General features: G+C 34.7%; 1 protein-coding gene across 3 annotated transcripts; it reads left to right on the top strand.

The window, feature by feature from the left end:
* The first annotated feature begins 1610 nt into the window (after positions 1–1610).
* Positions 1611–21139, top strand: vps72b (vacuolar protein sorting 72 homolog b). Of its 3 annotated transcripts, none has more exons than XM_056475575.1 (7): positions 1611–1659; positions 12346–12494; positions 14426–14578; positions 14774–14891; positions 16853–17029; positions 18149–18293; positions 20695–21139. In XM_056475575.1, the coding sequence occupies exons 2-7, from the start codon at positions 12378–12380 to the stop codon at positions 21107–21109; spliced, it is 1125 nt and encodes a 374-aa protein (XP_056331550.1). In that variant the 5' UTR covers positions 1611–1659; positions 12346–12377; the 3' UTR covers positions 21110–21139. The 3 variants fall into 3 exon arrangements, with proteins under 3 accessions (XP_056331550.1, XP_056331547.1, XP_056331549.1); XM_056475572.1 differs by lacking the exon at positions 1611–1659 and adding an exon at positions 11391–11533; XM_056475574.1 differs by lacking the exon at positions 1611–1659 and adding an exon at positions 11836–12260.
* The last annotated feature ends 405 nt before the right edge of the window (positions 21140–21544 follow it).

The following is a 21544-nucleotide window of genomic DNA, read 5'->3' as shown; positions in this document are numbered from 1 at the left end:
ATAATCAGGCAAATTTTGTACAAGCAAATCTCTTTCTTAAAACCAGATATACTGTATATGAATAAAACTGTATAAAGTTTGGTGTATGTACGCAATGCTGGAGATTTATGACTCTAAGAAAAATCTCTGTTGACAATGATACACTTAAAGGTGTATTTTGGATGGTTTCTTTACATTAGACTTAAAAAAATTTATGAAAAACCAAAAAACCCAAATCCCAAGACTGACAGGTGCATGAAAAACTGCACTTCTGCATTAAAGGGACAGTTCACCTAAAATGAAAACATTCTCACTATTTACTTGTCATCATGTCATGTGATTATAAACATTTATGAGTTTCTTTATTCTATTGAAAACAAAGAAAGATATTTTGAACAAACCTGGAAACCTGTAACCACTGGAAACCTGTAACCACTGACAACCATTTTAGGAAAAACAAATACAACTGAATCCAATGGTTACACATTTCCATCTTTCTTCAAAATATCTTCTTTAGTGTTTAACAGAAGAAACTCAAGGTTTGAAACAAGTAATAGATTAGTAAATTACAGAATTTTAAGTTTTGAATGAACTATCCCTTTAATCCGAAAGTACAGTATGTACTTCCTTCGTCATTCTCTTCAATCTCTTTTGTCTTATTGTTCGTCATAAGCATTGTCAGACACATTGCTTACATATTCTCCCATCAAGTATTTTGGTAACACACTAGATTACAGGATGTAAACCGAATTTACTCTGTAAAAAAATACTCTGTATACTGTACATTCAGTTTTCTTACAATGTAAACTGCAGGTTGTAATCTAAAGCATTGACACATATTTAGGATTTAGGATGTATTTATTCAAGTAAGGATGCATTCAGACTCTATTCATTTAAAAAAAAGGGCCAATTAGTTAGAATCATATTTCTTTTTCCATTCTAATTCACATTCAAACTATAATGTTATCTGAAGTCAAACTGCTTTTACACAAAAAAAAAAAATTAAATCAAATCTAAATATCTTTATATCATAAAAAGCCAAACTCCGCAAACTGATTCATAAGCACATGCAGAGACATGAGTAAAGACTGTGTTCTCCACAGTTTTTTTTTAGGTGTTATTCGCTGAGGTTAGTTATGACATTACCTGCCTCTAACCATAAACGAGTAAGTCATGAAGCCATGACTGGTATGCGGCACACCCTTTAACTAGTATGGGTTTGATGTTTTCGTGCCTGAAGGAGAATACTGTTCAAAGACCAAAAGTACATTTGAAATTAAAATAAACAAAAAATAATAAAAAATACACCTGTTAACTATGTTATTTTGTAAGTACATGTATTAGAGTGTCTGCTTAATATCTGATAACACTTTATTTTGATGTTTTGTCAACAGATAATCAAATGATTTTGAATGTAATCTACATTCTAAAGTAATTTAAAGCCATTCTGAAACTAAAACTCAAATATGAGATGTTGTCACATAATGACTTCAACAGAATGTCTAATAGAGGCTATAACAATAAAATGTAAGGTATATATGCTTAAAGAAAAGAGTCAAATAAAAGGTATGTTAAACATTGCACTGTTGCAGCAATCAGCTATGCAAAAGTTTCGCTCACACCTTTGGGAGGTTGTGTGCTTAAGGACATGCTGTGCTTGACAAGCAGAGTCAGGGACTGGTGAGTGTATTAATGTGTGTTTGCTTGAGATATGTCTTGTCATTTTAACTGCGCTCTTTCAGTCACATGCGCTTGAGTGTCAGCATGATGTTTACTTCTGCATGCTCTCCATTGCTTGGCTCTTTTAAAGAAATTTATGGCATACGTTCACACTGCTGTATCATTAAATTAAGATTTATACAAGCAAAGTGTTGGCCTGTGAAAAGGTTTATTACTTGCATGCCACTTTCAAATGTTTGCAGTGATAAACTTTTTTCTGTGACTGCTGAAACCTTCAGAAATTGTAATCTTTCAACAATCATTGCTGTTCTCTAGTTTTGAACAGGGCTCTTTTTCAAATATGTAAATTGTTTCATACTGTGCTTCAGAATATATAACAATAATTTGACTTTAGCAGTGAAGTAAGCAGTGGCCTCGAAATTAGGGAAACTGTAAGTTGTTTTTTTAATTTTGAACTCCAAACACACACATACATGTACACATGGTGTACAGAAGGGGTGCCCAAACTTTTCATATGAAGGGTCAAAAACCAAATATCATTGAGAAAGTTGGCCGAAAGTTAAAGTTGTCATAGGTAATTTCCCAATTTATTTCATAATGTTTAAATATAAATAGAAAACTTTACTTTAAATCGTATTAACTAGTGCAGTATAATTTTAAATTATAACTTATTACAATAAAAAAAAACATAAACAGTTTAATGTTGAATACCATAATCGAGCAGAATCCCATCTTTGCCTTAATTTGCTCACTGATGTCTCTGCATTGTCTATGTGTTGGGTGACAGTACGTGTATATATATATATATATATAAAATTATTTATTTACAACATTTAATGAAAGCATTTCATTTCAGTTAGTTTTTTTGTAGCTTAACAATAAAACAAACAAACAAACAAACAAACAAAAATTTTTACATTAAATTTGAAATTACAGTCCCTAAACCATCCTCATATTTCTCCCACTCGTCTCAGATGGGATAGTATGCCAAATCAAAGGTTAACATGAGCCATCTTTGGCCCACGGGCCCTAGTTTGGGCATCTCTGGTTCAGGGACACTCCATAGGCCTAATGTATTTTTTGGAGTAAAAACAGCTTATATGGCTCTACCCCACCCCTAGCCAATTCACATAGGAAACCTGTGCAAAAACATTTCAAAAGACCCTGTTAAGTGTGATTTTTAAGTGTATTGAATTACAGGTACCTGTAAACCAGGTTAATACAGCACAACTAGGTTATATACCCATTATTATACAACTTTGTGTCCCTTTAATCCACATAAACCTGCATACACACACACATTGGGGTTCATGTTTTATGTGGACAAAAACATAATGTTTTTTATAATGTACAGACTGTATATTCTGTCCCCTTATCACAGCCCTACCCCTAAACCCAACTCTCACAGGAAACCTGTGGAAAAATACATGTCAAAAGACCCTGTTAAGTGTGATTTTAGGTGTATTAAATTACAGGTATCTGTAAACTAGCTCAATAGAGCACAACTAGATTATATACCCATCATTATACAACTTTGTGTCCCTTTAATCCACATAAACCTGCATACACACACACACATTGGGTTTCATGTTTTATGTGGACAAAAACATAATGTGTTTTATAATGTACAGACTGTATATTCTGTCTCCTTATCACAGCACTACCCCTAAACCCAACTCTTTCAGGAAACCTGTGGAAAATAAACGTTTAAAAAGACCCCATAGAGTGTCATTTTTAAGCATTTTGAATTACAGGTACCTGTAAACCAGCTTAATAGAGTACAACTAGGTTATACTCATCATTTTACAACTGTGTCCCTGTAATCCACTTAAATCTGCACACACACACGCACGCACACACGCACGCACGCACGCACGCACGCACGCACGCACGCACGCACGCACGCACGCACGCACACACACACACACACACACACACACACACACACACACACACACACTGGGTTTCATGTTTTATATGGACAAAAATGTAATGATTTTATAATGTACCGAATGTATATTCTGTCCCTTTATCACAGTTGAACCCCTAAACCCAAGAAACATTCCCCCTCACAAGAAACATTTTGCAGTTTTACTTTCAAAATATTTCATTCTGTATGATTTGTGATTTTTTTGGTTTCCTCATGGGGACAAATAAATAAATAAATAAATAAATAAATAAATAAATAAATAAATAAATAAATAAATAAATAAATAAATAAATGGTAAAATTGTTATTGATATATTTGTGGGGACATTTTAGGCCTGATATGCCTTCGTGTTATACATTTGTCAATATATTTTATTTATAACTTGAAAAAATTCATTACTATCTAAATACAAAACAACAAACAAACTGTTTGACTTTTATACAGCATTCTAAAAATGCTGGGTTGTTTCAACGTACATTTGAGGTTAATATGGACAAACCCACAGACGGGTTTAAAAATGTAACCAAATGGTTGAGTTGGTCACCCACATCACCCAAATTAGTGTGCGTGTCTTTAAATTTAAACTTAGTCCCAAATTGGGAATTAGGTTACAAAAATGTCAAACCGAAATGTAGGTTAAACCTCTTATGGTTGACAAACAGCATTTTTCGATGTGTAAAAAGACAAAAATTCACTCTTTTACAGTTATCTGTCATCTCAAGACAATGACGCAGTGATATACTTCTCTTAAAAAAAAAGAAAGAGGTCATGATGTGAGCGATGGGCTGGTCGTCTGAGACATTACGTCAGCGCGGTTTTAGAGGAACATTCTGTTCTCAGGGTCAAAACATCAGTCCAGTTTCCAAACATGCCCAAACAGAATCCTGGTCTTATGTAATGACACGATGTAATGCTTTTGACATGGACGCTGATGCAGAAGGGAATGACAGCCTAAACAAAAGCAAACTAAACCTCCTTATATAACCTAAATACTTTAAAACATGCGTGTCCTATTGACATGTACTGTCCTGATTAATATTAACTGGGTCAAACTGGACGAGTTTGTGTCCTCAGTGCATTGTGTTTTTCTACAGTGACTGATCAAAAACGCTATACACAAACATTTGTATGATTTATCTTCCTGTATTTTTCCAGGATCTAATCTTGCCTTTCATTTTTAGTGGCGTGTGGTCTGCATACCAGTTTATAATAGGGGGAAACGCAACACCCCCACACCGGCTCACTTCCCAGCAGCTCACATTCCTGAATTGTGAGATCATATCCCACTGTAGCCTGAGAATAATGTCTGTGTTTGACTGCCCAAACAACGGCGTCCTTCATATGTGAACAACCACACAGCCTTTGAGCTCTGCACCACAAAACAACAACAACAAACAGATTGCAGCCTGTAAACGCCACTAATGTCAATGCAACACTTTTAGGGGTGCTAGAGTTTCTTCAATGAATGACTGTGTCCCATCTCAGTTTCACAGATGTTTTTGTATGCAGCAAGAGCAGAAGGGAGAGAGGGAGGAAAAAAAACATGGAGACGAAAGCCAGACTTCAAAGAAAAAAGAAACTAAATACCATTCTGAACACAAAGCTCTCATTCACAACATTGGCATTCGTTCTTAAAAGCCGAAACCTAGTCACTAAACTCAGAAATTCACAGAAAATCAGCTGGCTCATATGACTCCAGGACTGTTTGTACTTGAACTTCACGTTCTTTGAAATGTTTGTAAAACTGTTTATTTACACAGAAACTGCATTTTGGAGGCCTGAAAATGCTAACTGTTTAAAGGAGTGGTCCACTACTATAATTATATTTTAAACTTTAGTTGATTTGTAATATAGCTGAGTGAACATAAAGAACATCTCTGAATGTAAGACGCTCGAAGTTCAATGCAAAGGGACACATTGGCTTTTACAGAGTTAGCTTAGAAAAGCCTGCATCGAACAAAGTTTGGGTACTACAAAAAATAAATCCGGGTTAGTGAGATCATAAACCCTTCAGGTTACACGCATTCACCACGCGCATACACCCCACGTAGCGAAGGGGCGTGGCCAGAGGAGCTGTAATGTTATAGCAAAGAAAGCTAAAATGCCGTCCAAACGCTGCTATTTCCACAGAGCTTCTTCTGTTTCTGTATTTGGGTTTCCAAAGGACACGACACAAAGAGAGAAGTGCTTACAGTTTAATTTTAATTATGTTTCAGTGTATTATAAAAAATATATAGCTAGCATTTGACAAAGGACAGCTTCCAGAATCTCTCACAGTTCAGTGCTGGATTCGGTTAAAAACTAAAAGAAGGAGCAGCTCCAACCAAAATAGCAGAAGTTGTGGATAGTAAGCCACGACCTGTAAGTATTTTTATTTGTTAAAATTGATCTATTACATGCACAGTTTTTAGCATTAACGGTATGTTGTAGCAAGAATGTAAACAAGCATGTAAACAACATGAAATGCTGTTTGGCACCAATACCAATTTAGCTACAAATTCATATTTATCCATCAAACCCCTGTAAGCACCTACAATCTTCACCAGCTCTGTAGTGTCTCTCTATGTGGCCGCTTTCTAGAAGTTCTACATCTCAAATAATAAACTTGCAAAAAGATATGTGAACGTTTCATATTACTTACACATGCTTATAACCCGAATATATGTGAAAGAAAGACACTTGTCAGATTTTATTTTAAAGAGCAGGCGTGAGGTTCAGCTGTGTCCTCTTCATTTTGTATCTGATTGAGGCTCAAACAGATATGGATACACTGACTGACAGTATTTATACAACAGATTTAAAGCGCATGCTAGTAGAGCAGAGGCGTGACACTTCCTGGTGACGTAAAGCCGATCCGCAAATCACAGCACATTATGTTAGCTGACCAATCAGAGCCTCTTGGGGGTGTACCTTCAGAGGAATATAAGTATATAATCAAAGTAAGATATATGAAAAAATAACATGATTTTTTTTACAAATATTGCAAATATTGCTTTGCACCTAATAAACAAAACCAAGCCTTAAAAATACACTCTGGACCACCCCTTTATAACAAGTTTTGTAAATTACAGTTTTCTCCCATGTAATAGAGCTATGGAATTTTTTTTCTGCCTCGATTCTAAGATTTTCCAAATGTATTGGTACTTGCATTGATACATTATGTTGTAATTGTTCTCTGATATCTGCATAGCAGCTTGATATCTGCATAGTATAGAACATAGCAGCTTGGGTAAGTGAAATAAATCTCACTTAAAGTCCATTTAAAACCTTAGGAATCGTACCTTGTGTGAAAAGCTCTGTTTTTACCTTATTTGGAAGGGTTGTGAATGTTAATGAACTTTGCTCCCATGTCTCTAATACTCACAAAGCATTATGTCTTCTGAAATACACGTGCAAAATAATCATACTTCAGTGGTCAAAAAATATTTTAACAATGGAAAAGATTTGTTAAGCAACAATCTTTTAACTGAAGAGGTTCACGTTAGGAGCGAGTCAATCTGTCCACAACTGCTTCTGGTTTATGTGGTGTGGATGAAATATAAGCTTAAAGTATAATTACATCCAAGCTCAGTGATATGACACAATGCATGAATGTGTGTTAAAAACTTATCTAAAAGTGTAAATGTGTTTGTTACCTAATTACAAAAATACATGGAAAAATGTCACAATATACACATTACACTAACAAAAAATACAGTTATAATCCATCATTCTCGTATTTTGCATTCTGACAAGCTTTAAACAGATAAGATGATGTTGCACTGACTTACCACAGATATTTTTCAAACTAAGAGTCCCACATACATAGTAAATAAAATAACCTGTGTTAAACTTGAAAAATAAGAGGAAATTTTATGAGTAACATCGCCTCACAGCAAGAAAGTCATTTTTTTCGAATCCAAGTTGGGTCAGTTGGCATTTCTGAGTGGAGTTTGCATGTTCTCCCTATGTTGGTGTGGGTTTCCTCCGGGTGCTCCGGTTTCACCCACAAGTCCAAAGACATACACTATAGGTAAATTGAATAAGCTAAATTGTCCATAGTGTACCAGTGAATGAGTGTGTATGGGTGCTTCCCAGTACTGGGTTGCAGCAGTAAGGTCATCTGCTGTGTAAAACATATGCTGGGTAAGTTGGCAGTTCATTCTGATGTGGCAACCCCTTATAAAAAAAGGAACTAAGCCGAAGGAAAATGAACTAATGAATGAGTAACGTCAGGAGTCTGTGTTTTGTTCGGATTGGCCACAACCTTTCTTAGTGAGATTGCAACAATAATATTAGTAAAGAACAATGAAAGAATCATCAATAAAGATTGATGCCTGGCTATTTTGACTGAAAGGCAAGACTTCTCTCAATAATAATGAGAGAGAACCATCTTTCAATATTGATGCCTTCATGAGAGACTTCTAAGAGCCCTAATCTGATACTAATAGATTAATGAGAGTTAGTTGACATAGTTGCAAAGCGAATAATAGTCAATACAATGTCTGAAGTGACCATCAAAATAAAGTGTAACCAAAAATTTTCATGATCTGGTGAAAAGACACTAAAACAAAAGACACTACATCTGCATTTCATTTCCATATTTTGGAGGAGTGTCCCGGAATTACCATCTTCCTTATTCATTCATTCCTGAAACAATGCCAGCACACCTTTACCGTGAATAACCTTCAGCGTGGGAGGAAGTTAATACAAGCCAAGGTTAATAATTCAGAAAATGTTAACCATCTTCAAAACAAATCTACTTGCGTATGGTTTGGAACTTGCCAAGTGACAAAACGCTGAAGCTTTTAGAGCACGTAAACTTGGTAGTTAGAACAGGCTTTGCGGGTGTGCGCATGTATTACCTTTGGTTGTCAAATGAATGTAAATGGGCTGAGAAGGAATGACATTGAATGTTTGCTCTAAACACACACTACAGCTTTGTTAAAAGGACAATTGGGTTCTGTCAGAGCTGCAATCATTGCTTTCCCAGAAATGAATAGACTAGTGTTGTCAGTGTGTAATTCGGATAAAACAAAAACAAAACCAAAAAAATAACAGAAAAACTCAACGACTTTATATGGTCTTTGAAAATCCCTACAGATTGGCATTCAAGGGAAATTTTTTGATATAAAGATTTTCACGTGTGGGTGTGTGTGTGTGTGCGTGGGTGGTTATGTGGGCCTCTCGCATGTGTACTTTACCCTTTTCCCACACCAGGAAAGGGAAAACAAATACAAAACTATGGAATTCACATGATCTTGGCCCCTTAGACAATTCTTCCCACATCCCACAAGCAGTTTATTTCAGTTACTGGCAACTTTCTATTCCTGTAATTAGTATCTTATCTCATTTAAAGAATTACACTTTTACTGAGTGTTGTTGTTTTGTATTTAATTCAACTTCCCTGTGAATTGAGTTTTGATTCTCTCTCTCAAGGTTTTTCCCCATGGACTTTTGCAAAAATTTTAAATCGCCAAGTCGATTTGGGTTTCGCATTTTCCAGTCAAAGGTAAAATCTTCAGGAAAAGGTCAGTTTAAAAATATCGCCATCTAGAAAGTCTCATGTCTTTAATTGGAGGCATACAATCTTACACTCCAAAAATATTTTTGTTGCTATTTAAACAACACAATTATTGAGATTTTGTTTGGACAACTTAATTGTTTCTTGCTCAATCCACTTAAATTTATAAAAACTAATAAGTTAACTTAATTTCTTCATGTTTTCCCTACACAAATCAATTGCACGAAACCCAGCATTTTATACAGTGTATAAATAACTACCAAAATGCGGCTTTCATACTGATGCCTTAGAAGTATCATTTCTGGCCCACAATGGGCAGTTCTTATAGTAACTTTTTTGTGGAACGTTTAATGCCAATTAAGAGATCTCATTTCACATATCTTACATATTTTTAAATGTAACTTCCAATGCCAGCAGCAAGGGGATAAAGGAAACCACATGCTCTTCAAAAGCCATTGATCACGACCTGTCAAAAAAGACAAAACAATGACCATGGAATGTTGTTTTTGGAATGTGGCTTTGACTGCATGCATTTCAAACAGTGCATCTTCGCAATTCCTTTGCAAAACTTTATCTTAGTTTCATTCAGTCTTTTTTTAGAATAAGGGATAAGTCAAGTGAACACACAGAGGGCATTATTACCAGTCTCAAAAGTCAGCAATTTAATGATAATGCCTAAACATATATTTCAGTCATTGAATAAATGAACTGTAAAAAATCCAGATTTTCACAAGTTATTTAACAAATTATTTTTCACAGTAAATTACATTAGTATCGCTTTACAGGATTTAACTGTAAAACTTCACAGTAATATGTTGTTTTATAATTTTATTGTGAAATTAAGGCAGGTAGCATGATTACAGCTAATTACTGGCTATGTCTTTTGCACGTGAATTATAGTAATTCAAACTTTTTTTTTATTTTATTCAACATAAAATTAATACAAATAGATTTTTATGCTAGTATTGGCACTTTTTTGATATTTAGAAATAACCGTGTTATTGCTGCTACAACAACAATTTGGTTACCAACATATTTTTGGTTGCACTGCACATTTATTTAATTTATAAGGTTAACATGGAAATATGAAATATGAAATATATGAAATATTTAATGAACATAACTTTGTGCTTAGCCAAAACATAATAAACTGGAACAAAAAGTAATTCATTCATGAAACCAACAACACCTAAAATGATTTTAAAGTCAGGGTAAATGTCAGAATGACTAGCCAAGGAAAGCCTGCTTTAGACAGTTTCGGGCACCCGTTACCTGGAGGTCACTATTCTCAGAAATATAAAAAAACAGTTTTAAAATACACACCATCTTTATAAACAAACCACAGATTTGAGTTTGAAACAACTACATTCTCACATGAAAAACGGTTAAAACTTAATTTCTTTACACATTAATTATAGAGCCATCGAAGTGTGTGTGGTTTTTATTAGTTTATTTCTATTTAAGCTTTATTATTTTAGATATTTTAGTATATCAAATTAGCTATTCTGTTTGTAGACATAAAGTGCTTCATGTAATACTAAAGTACCTGATGAAATGCACTACACAGTTTTCAGAGGAGTTCTACACAAATCTGATCATTAATTTTCCTTCGCCTTAAGGCTGATTTATACTTCTGCGTCAAGCGCACGCGTATGCTACGGCACAGCCTACGTATGGACGCATAGCCCTGGCCATGGCCGTCGACGACGCTCTCAACTATTCCTCTCAACTAATTTAACTACACGTCGCGTAGCGCAAGCTCTATGATTGGTCACACCATCTGGCGAGTGCTGGCGAGTGTGGGCAGAGGTGAGAGTCGCGCAAGCCTGATGCAGCGAGTGTTTACAAGTGTGGAGTCCAGTGAAGGAGCTCTGGATGGAAACTGTTGTTTTGTGTTTACCTTATGATTAAAGTTGTTGCACGTCCGCCTATTCCAACCTCAAAATGAGCGAGTTTGAGCCACTTGTACATTAAGGTATCAATCAGAAAAAACATAACACCAGCAAAGAAACTCGACACAGAGAACATAAACACCTACTGCCAGCTAGCATTTTTTAAGTGTTATTGCAGAGCAACACACGCAGCATGCAGAAGTTTAAATGCACGGCTACGTGCATTGCATGCACCGTGGGTCACGCCAATCACTTGACGCAGAAGTATAAACCAGGCTTCCGTCCCTTTATTCATCAGGGATTACCACAGCGGCATGAACCACCAACTTATCCAGCATATGTTTTACACAGCTGCAACCCAATACTGGGAAACATTAATACACTCTCATTCACATTCAACAGCCAATTAAGTTTATTCAATTCACCTATACCGCATGTCTTTGGACTTTCGAAGGACACCCAGGCGAACACAGGGAGAAAATGCAAACTCCACACAGAAATGCCAACTGACCAAGCTTGGACTCGAACCAGCAACCTTCTTACTATGAGGTGACAGTTTATGCCTTTTTACGTGGTAAATTCTGCTGTTTATAAGCTATTTAAAACTCTTCATGCAGTAGATTACTCCAAAACCCATGGGGAAATTCCCATAAACAAATCAGCGGTGAAAACGTGTGAACACTACTTGTTTCATACAACGACGCCTACGAAGTGTCTGATGATACTTTACCTGCACTTTGTGACAGCTGCTGGTGTCATGCGAGATTTCAAAAGTTGAACTCAAATAACCATTTCACAACACAAGGTCACTTTAGACCAGTGTTTCCCAACCCAGTTCCTGAAGGCACACCAACAGTCCACATTTTCAACCTCTCCCTCATCAAACACACCTGAATCAACTCATCAGAACATTAGAAGAGGCTCCAAAACCTGAAGTTAATGGGTCAGATAAGAGAAACACCGAAAATATGTACTGTTAGTGTGCCTCCAGGAACAGGGTTGGGAAACACTGCTTTAGACTACAAATATGGGTGTAAACACTCTCTTTGTCGCCGCTTTGTCTCCACCTGGCGGCCTGCAGCTTCATATCAGTTCTCCATTAGTTTGGTCTGAAAGAGGATCTCTGCATCGATTACTCTCTTAATATCACATTAGACTAGTGAGTGTGACGTTTATTCTGGTGTCATGCTGGTATGATCCATAGACTGTATGATCTGATAATATTATTGAAAATCTTCATATGCGCTCCAGACGATGTTGTCATTCTCGAGTTTGAGTTAACAATGCTCTGTTTTAACTTCTAATACCTTTCATTTAATAATAAATGGGTATCAAAAATGTCATATTTTAATTTTTGACAGATTCTTTGAACTAGATGTGGGTGTAAGCCAGGATGAGTTTAGCCTTCAGCAGAGCTCCTCGAAAGACTGCGGGAAACCGTATGTCCAGACTGCTGGATGCAGAGGAGGAGGATGAGTTTTACAAGACGACCTATGGAGGATTTCACGACGTGAGTGATGAAATATCACCTGTGCCATGGGCTTGTGTGGACATATTTAAGCACATATTATACATTTACACGATATTTGGACGTTTGTACTTTATCTGTTGTACTGTATCTGTGAGAACGTGCCCTGTCACCTTGATTTTATTGTCTTATGCTGTCAGAAGATCAATATCACATGAGTCATTGTGCTTCTATTCATTCCACAATAGACCTTTATGATAAGATTGGAGAAGAATCTGCCCTTAAGAACAGCGGGGATTTATTTTACATTGAATCATGGGTGGATACTGTAACATGTGCAGGATGATGATGATGCATGTGCTACTGTGTTATTACAGGGAATAAATATAAACACTTGACAATATTGTCAAACATTTATGCCATTATGCCAATAAAATACCAAATCATTTCTCCCAATTAAAATATTTGACCTTAGTTTAATACCAGAATAAATTATGAAACACAAATCAAAATCTAAGTATATGTGATTAATCTGATAGATAAAATTATTGCATTGTTTTTATGCAGGCATATGAATATTTGCATGGCCATATTTTAATTGAAAGTATTTAATGAAAGCTATGAATGCAAATGTAAGTATTTTAAGTATGTCATGAACACATACATGTCATACATGTCTAGTTCAGAAATTTATTCAATTATATGCCATTAATTATAATAATTATGTGATTACACAAAAATCTATGTAATATATTTATAAAGCTTTTTATAAATTTGAGTACATTTTAAATATATTTCATATTTATGAATTGTTTTATTTACGTGCTATCATTTAAATTGATTTTAATTCACTCAGACTTACTTATCTCATTGTATTCTATACACTGTAAAAATGCAGGATTCCACACAATTCATTCATGTTGTCCCAACACAAATCGATAAAGTTAACTTTACAGTTTTAACAAATTTATGTGGATTAAACATAAAAAAGTAAGTTGGCCCAATGAAATCTCAAGAATTGTGTTGTTTCAGCTCATTTTAATTAAGTAGTTTGAACAAGTAAAAAAATATTTTTTTGAGTGTAGATTTTCTTTCTGTTTTCCTGTTATTTTATTATAATTAAAATACAGCAGTAGTTTTATATTTGATTTTTTTTCTTTTTTACATTTTTGTGAAGATTGATTAAAGATCTAGCTAGTTTTGTTATGTTTTTTGTCAATGTATATAAATATATATTTTTGTTATTTCTGTACTGTACAATAAGTTGTTAACCAAACAAAAATGAGCAATATTTCCTTGAAAACTGGCTGATAACTTATAAATATATTTCCTGTTATTTCAGTTAGTGTGTTTTATTTCAAGTAAACAGATGGTTTAATTTTAGTTTTATTTCACTATAATGACCCTCTGTTAGGGCTGGGGGATATGGCAAAATGCAATCTCGATAATTATTTTCCATATTGAACAATAATTATATATATATTTTGATATAAGTTGTTAATGTTTCCAGATTTAAACCCAACAATGACTGAAGCCACAAAATTTAGAGGGTCCATTAAATGGCATAACATTTTGTCGGCCGATAAATTTTCGGTGGCCGAAAATTTGGTACATCTCTAATATCAACAGATTTTAGATTCTCATTGTTACACATTTCTGCTGTGTGATTGGCTCTTAAATCAATATTGATTAAAAAAGTCCAGAGCTCATCATTGTTATTGACATACATTTTATCGCGATTCGATATAATATCGTTTATAGGCCCAACCCCACCCTCTATATATATTTTGTATAGCTACTTTAAAAAGAAGAAATAATTGTAATCCGATGCTTATTATATTATTAAATGTTAATTTATTTGAAGCATGTCTAATAAATAAGTGTATATATTGCATATGTAATCCACGTGCAATGCAAACAATATGAACCAATCTAGTGTTTCCTTTGTGATTCTGAAATGTTGAATTGTGCAGGAATCAGGTGATGAAGAATATAAAGGTGACCTGACTGAAACAGAGGATGAAGTGGACAGTGATTTTGACATTGATGAAGGCGATGAACCCGACAGCGAGCAGGAGGAGGACGGTCCACGTCGGAAGAGCAGAGTGGTGACTAAAGCCTACAAGGTATAAGAGAGATATTAAGAATAAAATAAAACTAATATAAACAAATGTCATAAATGGCTTTATTTGACATTCTGTCATCATTTACATTTACAAGATGTACAAAAAATGTTGGAAAAAACAGCCATTGACTTCCGTCCTTCTTTCTTTTTCAAATGTATAGAAAAAGAGTTATTCTAGAATCTTCTTTTTGTGTAGGAGCCTGTTAAAGTGGTGCGCCAGAAACCTAAACAACGAAAACTGGCTGAACTTCCCAGGCGGACAGACAAGACAAAGATCGACAAATACAACCCACCCGAGCTACAGGATGACATCAGTAAGTGTGAGAGTATGACACTTTACATGTGTTAACTGCTGATGTCACATGAACACAGCAGATGTCACAAGTGAAGGTGTGTTCTATAATGTGTTCATCTGCTCTTCTGTTTAATAGAAATCCCTACAGAAGGTCAGTGAGTGAAAAACAGTTTATTGAATTTTAGTTGTGTCATATACAGTTGAAGTCAAAATTATAAGCCCTCTTGTGAATTTCTTGTTCAAATATTTCCCCAATGATGTTTAACTGAGCAAATAATTTTTCACAGTATTTCCTATAATATAATATTTTTTCTTCTTGATAAAGTCTTACTTGTTTTATTTCAGCCAGAATGAAACCAGTTTTTAATTTTTAAATATTTAAGTCTTTAAATTGCACTTTGAGCTGAATACTAGTATCTTGAAAAACATCTAGTAAAAGATTATGTACTGTCATTAAGGCAGTATTATTAAGATAAAATAAATTCATTCATTTATTCATTTTCTTTTCGGCTTACTCCCTTTATTAATCTGGGGTTGCCACAGCGGAATGAACCGCCAACTTATCCAGCATATGTTTTACGCAGCGAATGCCCTTCCAGCTGCAACCCATCGCTGGGAAACACCCATAAGTTCTCATTCACACACATACACTACGGCCATTTTTTTAGCTTTGCCAATTCACCTATACCACATGTATTTGGAGCACCTGGAGGAAACCCACGCAAACACGGGGAGAACATGCAAACTCTACACAGAAATGCCAACTGACCCAGTCGAGGCTTGAACCAGCGGCCTTCTTGCTATGAGGTGACAGCACTACCTAGTCACCCCAGATAAAAGAAATCTAAACTATTGTGTTTAGAAATGTGTTGAAATCTTCGTTCCATTAAACAGAAATTGGGGAAAAATATACAGAGAGGCTAGTAATTCTGACTTCTAATAACTTCTAACGTCTGTTGAAATTTTATTCAACCATCAAAACAGTAAATAAAGTATATGAAACAGTATATACTAAACAATCAATCTTGATTCATTAAGTTTGGGTTACGCTTCCACACAAACAGTGAATAACACAATGATATATTTGTTTGGTCTTTAAAATTACAGTTCAGTTATGTGCTCCGTTTGGTAAAAATATATCAGTTAAACTGATGAATCAGTATTTTTTACATTGGGTGAACTTTTAAAAGTGTTTGAATATCGAGAGATTTCTGTTTAATGTAAACAAAAGAACTCTGACTTTAATTATTGTAACTCTGCAATGCAATACTACACAATCTGTATAATTTTATTACATTTTCTCCCTCCCTCCTTCCTTTAAAGTGTCTGCCATAAAAATAGTTTCTGTAAAGAAAATAATCAGTGCCTATCAACAACATTATCCAACAGGAAATGATTAAATGTTATGATTGGATTGTTATGAAGTTGTGCCTGTGAAGTTATTTTTGTGTTTTATGAACTGATAAAACTGAAAAAACAAAACAGCATTAGCTCCTGAAGTCACTTTGCTGCTTCACGTGAATTAGATCTTTTCTAGTGCAATAAAATGAGTTTGTGAGATAAATTCAATCAAGCTGTCAATGAGTCAAGTTTGCATGTGTTTCTGGAATGCCAACTTTTTACTCACGTGGTGAACATATTATAAACCTTAGATAAGAAACGTTTGCAAACTCATCCAAATCAATGTAGCATGAACTGTATTCAACCAAGAACACTGCAAAAAAATGCTTAAAACAAGCAAACTAATCTTATGTCAGAGTGAAAACAAGATTATGTTGTTTACCTCATTGGCAGATTATTTTGCTTGTTGTAAGGAAAAACAGACTTAATTTTGGCATATTATTTCTGAAAACAAGACAATATTTTGTGCTTGTCTAGAAAATACTTCTTGATTTAGCAATTTTTTTATATTTATATTAGAAATAACAAAAAATTCTAAGTAAGAATGAAAATTTTTGCAGTGAAATGTTTCTGTCTTAGACAGGAAGTCAGTTCGCCAGTCCACAACTGAACACACACGACTGACATACCTTAGGCTGCAGGAGAGGCAGGTCGCGCCACGTCGAAGGAAGGGCACAAGACATGAGCGACCTTTGACCCAGGCAGAACTTTTGGCAGAGGCCAAGGTCACAGCCGAGATTAACCTTCGATCGCTGGGTAAGAAATTGATAACTTGTTTTTAAATAAATAATTCTGCATATTTCCAGATTTCCATAGATATCGTTTTTAATTGAATTGAATTTTGTCAACAAATATTTAAATGTATTTGTATAGTTTTTATTTTATTTTATTATTTTTTAGTTATTTCTTAAAATACTATTGCAAATAATGGTAAATACGATAGTGTTTTACGAACCATACTATAGTAAACTGTATTATACTGTATATATTATAGTATATTATATTATAATATATATTACAGTTCATTATACTTACTTACTCCCATGGCCATTTATATTGAAGTTGATATTTAGCCGCGTCATGTTGGTGTTTCGTAAGATCAAATTTTTACCCAGTGCTCAACCCCCATCCTGAAGGACCAGGACATACTATACACACATACACTATGGACAATTTAGCTTACCCAATTCACCTATATTGAATGACTGTGGGGAAACCGGAGCACTCGGAGGAAACCCACGTGAACACGGGGAGAGCATGCACATTCCATATAGAAATGCCAGTTGACCCAGCCAAGGCTCGAACCAGCGACCTTCTTGCTGTGAGGCAACAGCACTACCTACCTACCCACTACCTATCTTTGCCATGATGACAGTAAATAATATTTTACTAGATATTTTTCAAGACACTTCTATACAGCTTAAAGTGACATTTAAAGGCTTAACTAGGATAATGAAGTTAACTAGGCAGGTTAGGGTAATTAGGAAAGTTATTGTATAACGATGGGTTGTTCTGTAGACAGTCGAAAAAAAATAGCTTAAAGGGGCTAATAATTTTAACCTTAAATTGGTTCATAAAAAATAAAAAACTGCTTTTGTTCTAGCCGAAATAAAACAAATAAGACTTTCTCCAGAAGAACATCATTTGGAAAATATTTAAAAAAGAAAAAAATTCAAAGGGGGGCTAATAATTCTGACTTCAAATATATATATATATATATATATATATATATATATATATATATATATATATATATATATATATATATATATATATATATCAAGTAATTTACTATAGCATGGTTTAGAAACACTAAAGATTTTTTAATTAGTTGCTTTTGTAGCTAACAGCTGTGATTTTTCTTTTTCTTTGCAGAAAACTATGAGCGTTTAGAGGCGGATAAGAAACGGCAGGTTCATATGAAGCGCCAGTGTGTGGGTTCTGTTGTCCGCTATCACTCTGTGCTCATGCCACTGGTGTCTGACGTCACTCTTAAAGAGGAAAATGTGGACGTAGAGGGGTATTTACCTGGCCATTTTCTGAATGTTCAAATGCATGCTTCTTTTGCTTTTTACTTTTGATCTCTGTTGTATTGCAGACCTTAGACGTTCATTTTCTTGGGTGGGATGTTTTGTGTTTATGTTTTTATCTAACCTTTGTACTGCCTGACAATTACAAATGTTGGGATAAAGGCGATAAACTGATTGCAGACACACAGTGCTCAGCATAAATGAGAACACCTCCTACAGATCTCTCTTTTAAATTAATATTTTCTGTAGCATACTGTACAATAATACATTTGTATACTGTATATACTGTACATTCGATTATTCAGTACCAATGCCAAAACTAATCTAACCAAATAACTTAGGATCTTGGTGGACACCAAAATGTGGACACCCAAATGAATATGTGAGCAAATAATATTAATAAAAATCAAGAGAAAGATATAAAATGGAAAATTTTGTTAAAATTTAGTAGTATGTAATTTTCTTTTTATTTAAATGCATTATTTTTATATTCCTGAAGATGTTAGGTGACCAAACTTTTATTTTTATGAATGTAACTTTTGTTCAAATACACCAAAATATATTGTCTACATTCACTGTAGAATGGATAAAAATATTCATTTATTTATTTATTTATTTTAAAAGGGCTTTATGCTGTGTAAAACACATTTGTGCTGAAGTCATAATGTGAATATTGATTTGTATTTAGCTGAGCTTTTTTCTTTTGTTTTGTACATATACATCTTTATATGCATGCACATAATTAAAAAAAATTTCAAAAGCTACTGCAATTGCAAATTTACATTAATATTATTTTTATTTAACCAACATGTTAAATAATACAAATAAAAATTTATAAATTCTTTTGCCTTCACTATTTTACATAACCTTATAATTTTACAACCCCCCCTCCGTCAAACTCAGACTTACTGGGCCCTATCATACACACATAACAGACGCGTTTCCACGACGCGTTGCTATTTTTAGACCAACGCAACCTTAATTTTCCCTGTCTTCCGCCACGTTGTTTAAATAGCAAATCCATTTGCGCCACTTTGTGGACTCATGGGTGTTACGGTCTGGAAAAGAAGTGTGACAAGGCGCATTGTTGGCACGTTGCTATTTTGAGGAACTGAAATAGACTGTTCAAAAGACCAGCTGTGAGCATATCTAAAGTCCAGTGCAGAGCACGTCAATTGTGCACCTCGCTTAAACATTGCTTAAAACACGCAGGATGTGCAACAATACAGAAAAATCTTTACAAATGAAAAAAATTAAAGGATTAAAATATTACAAAAATTCATATTTTCTACATAAATATAAAAACCACTACCTCTAATCTTCACCTCAGAGGCTTTTTCAGTTTATTCACGACAACTTGCTTTTGTATAATGTTATTTTTATTATTAGTGTTATTTATTAAATGCATATTTAAATTAGTTTTATTAAAAACAAGCTTAGATTTGTCGACCTGTCAGGTTTTGGACCATATGAGGCAAAGCACGTGTGTTTGCATATCTCAGTTTTTGACCACACTTTTTTATTACTGTTCATTAATTAGTTTGCTGGAAATTAGAACTGAATTTAGAAATAGTTTTGAAACAAATCATTGCACCTAACAAACGAAATTAATTATGTAGGCTAATGGATGTCTTCAGTGAGTGTGTTCAACACGTTTCCTTATCCTACAGAGCGTATTTTCCTGTGCTTAAAACTGCAAAAGTGGATTCGGACACACCCTTAATGCACCCTGCGCTTCAGACATTGCACCTAGACCATTAAAATAGAGCCCACTGACTGTTATGATTGCAGAAATGTATAATAAATAAAAAGTAAACTACACTGTAAAAAAAATGCAGGGTTCCACACAATTCATTCATGTTGTCGCAACACAAATTGATTAAGTTAACTTAACACTTTTGACAAATTTATGTGGATTGAATAATAACATTTAAGTTGTCCCAATGAAATCTCAAGAATTGTGTTGTTTAAGCTCATTTTAAATAAGTAGTTTGAACAAGTAAAAAAAATATTTTTTGAGTAAACAGAAATAAATATTTACATCCTTATTGTTGTTAAAACAAATTTCAATGGAGTAACTGCATATACTTTATTAATATATATTAGTTTATAGGTTTCATCAACGTATAAGGTATTTTATCTGCACAAATTAATACTGTACCCATCATTCAGTACAGTCATGGTTTCACGGTTCAAGGTTTATGCTGAAATAATAATAGTATTGCTTTTTTAAGGGTTTTTAAGGGTTTATCTTTTTAGGCTATACCAAAATGCTGTTTGTGTAAATAATTGGCAAAATTCATAGATAACATTTGTGTTTTTTTTTGCTGAAAACAGTGTGGTGTAAATGTAATTTAGCTTCTTTTTATATCTTTTATCATTACATTTCAGTTTGGACCAGGATGCCCAGCAGAATCCTCACCTGCCACAGGCTCTTTCCCAGTCCGAATCAACGCTTCCCCCAGCACCCGGTGTCCCGTTCACAAACACAGCTGCTGTAAACACCAAATGCTCTCGCACCTACATCACATTCAGTGATGATGAATCCTTCCAGCGATTCTTTCCCCAGTCCCCTGCTCCTCGAGTGCCTGTCCAGGAGGTCTGTCCCGTTACCCATAAGCCTGCGCTCTACCGGGACCCCATCACTGACATTCCTTACGCTAATGTACAGGCCTTTAGGATAATTCGAGAGGCCTATAAGAAGTATGTGGCTGCTCACGGCCTGCCCTGCACTGGCACAGCCACTCCAGCAGACACCACTGCTAAGAGCCTGAAGCAGAAGATCATTATTAAACAAGCCATGTAGAACAATCAATCTACAATGTTTCTATCTATCTATCTACAGTATCTATCTATCTATCTATCTATCTATCTATCTATCTATCTATCTATCTATCTATCTATCTATCTATCTATCTATCTATCTATCTATCTATCTATCTATCTATCTATCCATCCATCCATCCATCCATCCATCCATCCATCCATCATCCATCCATCCATCCATCCATCCATCCATCCATCCATCCATCCATCCATCCAGAACCACCCATCCATCCATCCATCCATCCATCCATCCATCCATCCATCCATCCATCCATCCATCCATCCATCCATCCATCCATCCATCTATCCATCCATCCATCTATTTTGCTAGCCATCTAGCTAACTGCCATTCTGTCATTCTATTAATTCCATATTACTATCTATCTATCTATCTATCTATCTATCTATCTATCTA

This window comes from Danio aesculapii, chromosome 16, assembly GCF_903798145.1.
Source record: "Danio aesculapii chromosome 16, fDanAes4.1, whole genome shotgun sequence".
NCBI classification, from domain to species: domain Eukaryota; kingdom Metazoa; phylum Chordata; class Actinopteri; order Cypriniformes; family Danionidae; genus Danio; species Danio aesculapii.
The sequence above is the reverse complement of the archived record's forward strand: the minus strand, read 5'-3'. Positions and strand labels throughout refer to the sequence as shown.

Bases quoted from the DNA above. Each gene is read 5' to 3' on its own strand.
- vps72b (XM_056475575.1), top strand. From the start codon at position 12,378: ATGAGTTTAGCCTTCAGCAGAGCTCCTCGAAAGACTGCGGGAAACCGT. The intron at 14,892-16,852 runs GTAAGTGTGAGA...TTTCTGTCTTAG, and splicing joins CGAGCTACAGGATGACATCA to ACAGGAAGTCAGTTCGCCAG. The intron at 17,030-18,148 runs GTAAGAAATTGA...TTTTCTTTGCAG, and splicing joins GATTAACCTTCGATCGCTGG to AAAACTATGAGCGTTTAGAG.